General features: G+C 35.2%; 1 protein-coding gene across 1 annotated transcript in view; it reads left to right on the plus strand.

The window, feature by feature from the left end:
• Window positions 1-8,495, plus strand: part of LOC108744882 (synapsin) — an 84,533-nt gene that overhangs the window by 24,846 nt on the left and 51,192 nt on the right. The window contains exon 4 of the mRNA XM_018480839.2: window positions 3,871-4,169. Coding sequence (XP_018336341.1) covers window positions 3,871-4,169 — 299 coding nt within the window. The remainder of the gene's footprint in view (window positions 1-3,870; window positions 4,170-8,495) is intronic.

An 8,495-nucleotide genomic window follows, 5' to 3' on the forward strand; every position in this document is an offset into this window, starting at 1 on the left:
CTAAGAGATAGACATATACCATCGCGGACTTTTTTGTAGACCTTTTTAAGATGTACAATACTGTGGTACATTATTTTGATCTATCTCGTAGGGTTTAGCCAGCGTTTGCAATGCAAGCGCAAAAAATGTGTTTATTTACGACATCACATTAGAAACCTCTAAAATTATCAGTGTTTCTCAACTATATTATGCATGTGATATACATATAAACCTTCCTCTTGAATCACTGTATCTATTAAAGAAAACCGCATTAAAATCCGTTGCGTAGTTTTAATGAACTAAGCATACGTAGGGACAGACAGCGGGAAACGACGTTGTTTTATACTATATAGTGATAGTGATTACTAAGCATTTAGGTAATTAGAGGAATAGAAAGTTAGAATGGAAAAAAATGGGCCACACAGGGATCATTTTTAGGAAAAATAATTCAAAATAAGTTTGTTATTAAACTTAAAACAATGGGTGTTTCACAGACTACTTAGTGAAACATTTTTTGTAAAGTAAAGCCTAGAAACAATGAAAAACGTTAAAAAAAGTTTTATTAAAAGTTTTGTTCACAAAAACATCTGAAACTTTTTTGTTTATATCATCATTTTCAAATACTCTAAAGGTTTAGTTATGGGAAGAACTTTAAAATTGCGATGCTTTATCTTACGTTTAGTATCATGCTTCATGAATTTCTATTATTTAAACGTATTCCTTTCAGCTCACAATATATATATCAATATTTTAAACAAAGAATTTGAATAATTAATTACTCTACTGTTTGTTGCATAATGCTGATTGTGACTTTAACATTTTAAGTCTCAGAAAGCAGTGTTTTAAATTTTATAACTTTTTTCATTTTTAGAAGTAAGAAATTTGTGCCCTAACGGAAAGCAAAATTTATTTGCTATGCCTTTTTGGTTTTAAAATACGGGAGACGCTCGGTTATGTGAACAACGTTTATATGAACTATCCATTATAAAACTTTATATGACAAATTGTCTGCAGTGAATAAGGGCAACATCGATTAAATGAGGGTTTTTTTTAGTTATTTTCTCTAGTTCTCGGGTACTCCCCTAACATACCGTCAGAAGTTTTACCGTTTTACCAATTGGTATTCAATACTCATAGGTCGTAGTGCATTTATTGCGACAAACTAAAAGTGTGCTAGACATTTTTTGTTCGTTAAATAAAATTAATGAAAAAAGTTATAAAAATAACGACGATAGGAGTTAATTCATCAAAAGATGTCAAAGTTTCAGTATCTAGACACTGAGAATTAATTGATATTGCAAAAATGTAGGGACAAGGCTTTTTAAAAAACCTTACAGGCGAAAAATTCAAAAGCAAATAACACAATGTTCGAGTAAACTATAATTATTAACTCTCAACGCAAAGAATTATATTTTCAATTATACGAACAGTTGTGATCGCACCTGAATTTTATTGGTTCACATAATCGAGCGTCAAATGTATGACTAATTTCCAAATAGTTCAAACAAAGTATTTTGCGTAACCCAGAAATTTAAAATTAATAATTAATTCTAAGAGCAATTTGCGGACGAGTATCGACATTATTCGCTTCTTAATTGCTTTTCCAATCTTGAATCAAGGAACGAAATTGAAATTGAAATTGTGACCGTCTTAGGTCATTTACCTGCTTACTTACAAACATAGGTTATCAATCTTACTAAGGTTGAATAAGTTGGAAATACTTTGGGTGTCCCTTTTTCCCTTTTTATGCGATGAAAGCAGAAATTTAAACTTTTTGCCTTCTAGAAGATGCTACACATTACTTGTCCTTATTTGAAAAGCTTTGCGATAGTTCTTGACATAAATCACGTTCCAAGAGCCATTTGTAGCTTAAAGTTTTCAAACTTTATATATCGAAATGTAATAACTATTTTAATCACAATAAATATCTCATACTTATCCTTATTTCAATTAAAACTTAAAGTTAAACTATGGAACTGTACCAAAGGCCAGCCTTCGACGATATCGAGGGTGTTATCGTTTAATTGGAATTTTTAATTGAAAATTACCAATCTTTTGACGTGCTGGGCGTGTTGAAAATCAATATGCGTCCGTAAAATCGTAGAGGCGATGCGGTATGGGGAAACCGCCATAGTTAAAATATGAGTCCTATGTAGGTATAGTCCTTGTACTATGACTTGACGGGGTTTGCCGATGGTCTTATCACAGGAAGGCAATGAAGGACTATAACAAACCACCTGCGAGTAACTGAGTTGTCATTGCAATTATGAATAGGAATTAACAAGACATTTTCAGAGAGCGTACAGGCCTGACGATGGAAGCTGGCGGAAATTTTAAAATGGCGTGGATGCGCTGTGGCAAAAGTAGGTAGTTTTAGGTATAACGATTGCAGCCCTCATTCTTCAGTATTCCCATCAGGGGCGTAGATTAAATATTTAAAAGTACGGATTAGTGAGCAAGTAATAGACACACAAACAGATGAATTAATTGTTCATGTTGGTGACAGTGATAGAGATTCCCATGATGACAGTGAATGTGAAAACTAACTATAAAACAAAAGCAATAGGTTTATTTTTTCTTTTTGGTTTCTACATTATTTTCTACTACGCCACTGTCCTATCTACATTAGTACTATAATTTACGCCTACTGAAAGCTTATTTGTGTATCGGTTCCAAGTGACTTACCCAAATAGGTCATAAATGGGCAAGTAGTTGCACGACCGCTCGCCAGCTTCCTTCGTTCGACCTGTATATAAATAGTATTCAAACTTCATCATTTGCTATTAAGAAGTTCGACCCTGTACCGACCGGCATGGCCTAAAGGTTTATTTAGACCATTGGTTAGCATTCGGGAGGACGCCGGTTCGATTCCGGGTCCATCTGCCTTGATCCATGTTCTTCTGTGGTTTTCTTGAATCACTTAGGTAAATATTCCTAAGATAATCTTTCCATTCTCTTCTGTCTTATTTTCGTCCATCTCACCTTTCTCACCCATTTCCACGATTCCTGAAAGGAGGCTGAAGTGGGCCTTTCTCCCTACCTTCCAGCGTAGTCCGGAGGCACTGTCCACCCACCAGCATTACTGGCTGGTGGGAATGAAACACCCAAAAGTTTTTAAAATTGTTTTTTTGACCCTGCATCTTACAAAGAAACCAGAAGAAGGTCGATTTGCCGCCCTCTAATATAATTTACACTTCCAGGTAAACACCGTCAAGTTATACATTATTCAAAGACTATACCACTGGCGATGGTATCATTCGTCCATATTTGAAAGAGTAATACTAGTCTGTTTGATAAATAATACCTACCTACACCTTAATGAATCAAAAGTTTACAGTTTTTTCTTTAAAATTCTAAACAAAAAATTTTTTGACACTTTCAAACATCTAAAGATTCGTATAGCTACAGGGTGATAATACAACAAGGATTTCGAAATTTCCTAATAATTTCCGATTTGTAAGTACCCAAAGTATTAAAACAATATAATTTAGAACGAAAAAAAGAATATGTATTTCATTTCTTCGGATCGCCGAACAGTTGTTAGGTATTGCCACCAACATTGTAGTCATACATTTACGATGTAATTTAACAAGTTAAAAAACCTCTTGAACATAAAATATTTTACTGGCTTTCCTCTGAAATATTTTTACATGCAGTTCGCACAAAATGAAATCCCATTTTATAGGTATTAGATGTATTATGGTATCGTGAAAATTTTTATGAGTTTTTGGTTGGATAGTCATTATTGAAACTTTTCCATGTTAAGCAGAGAAATAAAAATGTGAAAATTGACAATTTATAATAACTACTTTAGTCTATCGATTTTGTAATCGATTAATCGAATACCTGAATCGATTTTGTAAACTAAATTGTAATCTTATTTTTACGTAGGTCAAGCAAGAGACCAAGGTGCTTCCATTCTAGGCGCCGCCGTTTCGAGCGCGAGTCGCGTGACATCGTCAGTATCAGGCAGTGGTAAACACCTAACGCTGCTGGTCATCGATGACCAAAACACCGACTGGACGAAGTATTTCCGCGGAAAACGTATCGGCGACTACGATATTCGAGTCGAGCAAGCGGAATTCAAAGAATTGACGGTAACAGCAACCTGCGATGGCGCCAACGTTTCGATGGCCGTTTACCGAGGCGGCACGAGGGTTGGAAGATCATTCAGACCAGATTTCTTGTTGGTATGTTACAGTATTCATTATTGTTTGTAAAACTGGTTAATATGGATCAAGAAATTAACGAACGGAGTGATTTGGAGCTCTAGATCCTAACTTAGCATTCGGGAGGTCAGTAGATCGATCCAGATCCACCTGTCAATTTCCAAATTTATCTGTGGATTATCACAAAAATTCTGGACAGTTATATTCTACAAATAATCTTACACTTCCCTTCTATCTTTTTTTTTATCCGTCTCATCTGCCTCTTCCCTAACCCCAAATCCTATGAAGGAGGTTAAAGAGGGCCATCCGCTCTATTCTCCGGCTTTGCATTAGACTTTAGAAAGGAGGGACTACCCGCCCGTTAGCATTAGTACCTTAGTTTGCGATATTAAGTTAGAATTTAGCCTTACACTTGCCTTGAAATATACAACTTCAAACTTCGAAAGATGCAATATTTGACTTTTCTGTGAGCAATACTACGTGAGGTAATACGACAAATCAACCTACATTGTTGACGTCTTTGACGTTCCTTGTGCCAATTAATTCAAATATGATCAATACGATCTTAGTTTATGGGACAGTTTTCAGTAAACGCAAATGGTCAAGTGGTAAGGATGATTAGTTAGTACGGCGGCGGTTTTGGGTTCCATCTCGGGCCGGCACTGACTTTTTTTTTCGTTTTCCATCTTAATTAATTGCCCTAAAAATGCTTTTGTTTTATTTGTTAGTATCAGAAGGTTACGCTAGAAAAACAGGCGAGTGTTGTCGCGATTTTATCATTAAGAAACTTCATTCAATACTGAAACCTGTGAGGAAATTTTGTGGCCTAATTCGGATTCAAAGTCGTAAATTGAGGGGGGAATAACAAAGAACAAAAAATACAGCACGTCTTTTCCCTGCAGCTGTTGTATCCGAAATCAATAAAGTTATTGTGATGTCTAGTTATTGAATTAACAATTGACAAAAATTAAGGGCAAGCTTATTGTATTATTCGGTAAAAAGAAAGCTTTTTACTCTACAAAGCGACTTTTCGTTTTTTAACGGAATTATTAAAATTAATTTGATGGATTGAATTTTTGCTAAGCGCAAAAAACATTAGGACTAATTTGAGAAGTTCAAAAAAGTTCATGGCTGTGGCTGAACGAAATACAAAAAGTTTTATAAATTTTAATTTGCTTTTCATCAAATATTACACCTACGTGTATATAAGTTTCAAGCAAATTACCCATTTCTGAGGTAAATCAATTAACTGTTTGTACTCGGGGAAAACTAATTAACAACTTTATTTATCAACAGTACTAAAACGGAGTTGCGAAAATAAACGTAAAAATTTTCGATATTCGAATGAAATACGAGGGTGGATTGATAAGTTTCCGGCCTAACCAAGAGATGACGCCACTAGGCCTACCTTGAGGTGACATTCTATAGTACCATCCTTGGATAGCTTGTAGCNGAAAAACTTGGACCAAGGCAGACGGACCCGGAATCGAACCGGCGTCCTCCCGAATGCTAAGCAATGGTCTAGACCTCTAGGCCATGCCGCTCGGTAACGAGGGAGGTCAATATATAAGTGAATTCATTTTTGAATTAATTTTACCGACTACCAGATAACCTCAAATTAACGAGGAAAAATTGTTGCTGCTGTTCCCTGGTGTTACACGCCACCACCCTACCCTTACGCTAACACCAACGATAAGTAACTAAGAGTATAGGTCGCAGGAAGCACATCTTACGGATGCATTATCTAAAACATGAAAAAGCTAATGGGTTGAAATTCATCAGATTTCTCTGCCCCACCCTGTGCATCACTTTAAAAACTTCCATCTACAGCCTGTCTTTTCCCCCAAGTATATGTAGATATCCTAGCCAGAATTTTAGTGCAGAATTGTGTAATGTCAATACGATATTACACGGTGCCCCAGATCCTGATCCTTACAACACCAACACGCAGCTGTTTCAAGCAATTCACGGCTGCTACATTGAGCAAAAACGAGTGCTCGAACTGCGGCTGGAAAGTATCGATGGCAAAAGGGAGTCGTAAAAGGGGCAAGCCACACGTGAACATCGGCTCTTAATGGCAAACGTTCCCTTCGTATCCGAGCAACCGGAAACGAAATAGCGAGCGCGATTAAAGGGGCTAAAAGTGGAAAACTTAAAGCGATTACCGAAGGCATTCGATTTAATTCCGTGCTATTGTAATTATCGTCAAAAACACGCAAGAGTCTCACCAGAATTGAAAAAAAAAATACTAACGAACTGAATATATAATATAATACTAAAGTAAATAATATTTTCAACGGGCTTCCTTTTTACATTGCTTTCACCCTCACGATCAGTAAAATTGAAGGGAGTTGTCCCTCTAGAACATAATAGAGGAAAAGTCTGAACGATATTTGAAAATGTGTAACACAATTCGGAAGAGGGAACTGTACGAATTCCGCATAATAATGGATCTTCACCAAAAAGAGTTCGTCTACGTTCCTGAGGCAGACGAAACGTCTGGTACTTCAAACCAAATTGCATCATGACAACTTAGCTCGGAAAGCATATTACTTGTTGATACCGTTCGGAAAAGTCTATATTCTACTAGTAAAATTAGATACACAATCGTAAATAAACTCGTTATTTTTATTATTATTATGAGTAGAGTTCGGAATATATGCACTAAAAAATAGCAAATATATGCATGAAAATATACTTTAAAAATCGTTAAAATATGCATTATTATATACATTAATATGCATTTATATGCATATATATGCATTTAAATTTTAAATAAAATACAAAGAAATTCTGTTAACACTTGTATTTGTTTAAATTATAATAGCACAACTACAAAAGAACCAACGAACGTTATCATCAGACATACTATAACAATATAAAACTAAGTGTATTTCTAAATTATCCATATTAGAATTATGTCGTCTATCCGATAAAAAATGTTTGTAAACATAAAACGTTCTTTCCACTTCGCAAGAAGTCACAGTAACCTAACCTAACCTAACTTAACCTAACTTAACTTTCGATATATTATCTGCATAAAAGCTACCCAAATCTATTATTAAACGTTTTGGTATAAACCAAAATATGCACTTATTTGAAATCCATATGCATTATTCGAAATTCTTGGAAATATGCTTGCATATATGTTGTATGCATTTTGCATATAATCCGAACTCTAATTATGAGTATAAATGGGGCGGGTATCCGGCTTCGATCCGGTACCAGAAGATCTCTCTCTCTCTTTTTAAAATCCGTCCGGGTACAGGATAATGGTGCCAATACCGGCAAAAAGGAAAAAACCAATAAATCATTAATAAATATAACGAAGTCGTACATATCTGATAGATTCTATTTCTTTCTCTAATTACTATAAGTAAATAACGGAGTCAAAATACATACGCAATTTTTCAGTCCTTAGAGTGGTTGGACACGCACCTCCACTCTCTCCTATCCTGAGCTAATTTTCACATTTCCCTAAAACCAGAACATCCCCCATCCTTAACTATTTCTAAACCGTAATCTAATCTAATCTAAATCTAATTCTATCCCTCTGTTTTTATTTCTAATATGCCTTTTACTAACCTCTCATGCCTGCGCCTATTTCTTACTGACTTCCACTTCGTTTCTCGATTTAAGAAAAGTATTGTAAAATTTTTATGCTATGAACATAGGAATGTTAAATAACGTACATATAATATACTGGAAAGTATATAAACTTTAAATAGTTACCAAAGTAAATAAATTATCATCATCATCATAAGATCATCAGTCCTAAGACTGGTTGGACACGCACCTTCACTCCTTCCTGTCCTGAGCTAATTCCTTAAAACTAGAATATCCCACATCCTTAATTATTTGCGAATAGTAATCTAATCTAGGTCTACTTCTACTCCTCTTAACTCCTGTTTCTGCCTCAAATATGTCTTTGACTAGACCTTCATGCCTGAGAAGGTGTCCAACAAACCTACTGTTCGTTTCAAGAAGTTAGAGATATGCCCCTTTATGCGCCGTAGCATAATTCCAAATTCAATCATATTTGTCTGCGGAGCTCATTTCTCCACCGATCATAGAGCGAGAACTAAACAAAAGTGTACAGTACCTTTTGCAAAATTATTTAAACTGCCTCGTTAAAATTTAAGAATATGCTTTATTTAGAAGCATATTTAGCAAAAAATAATAACAAGCGAATTAACTAAACGTTCTATACACCTATAAAACTTTTGCTTTGTTTTCTATTGTTAATTTATATACATTTTTGTTTTAAGAAATTGCTAAACATTTTCGTCTAGTACTGTACAGTTCTAGCCGATCTCCTAAGACCGCCCATCGAGAGCTCTGCTCGTT

Source organism: Agrilus planipennis, unplaced genomic scaffold (assembly GCF_000699045.2).
Source record: "Agrilus planipennis isolate EAB-ADULT unplaced genomic scaffold, Apla_2.0 scaffold42, whole genome shotgun sequence".
In the NCBI taxonomy this organism is placed as follows: Eukaryota; Metazoa; Arthropoda; class Insecta; order Coleoptera; family Buprestidae; genus Agrilus; species Agrilus planipennis.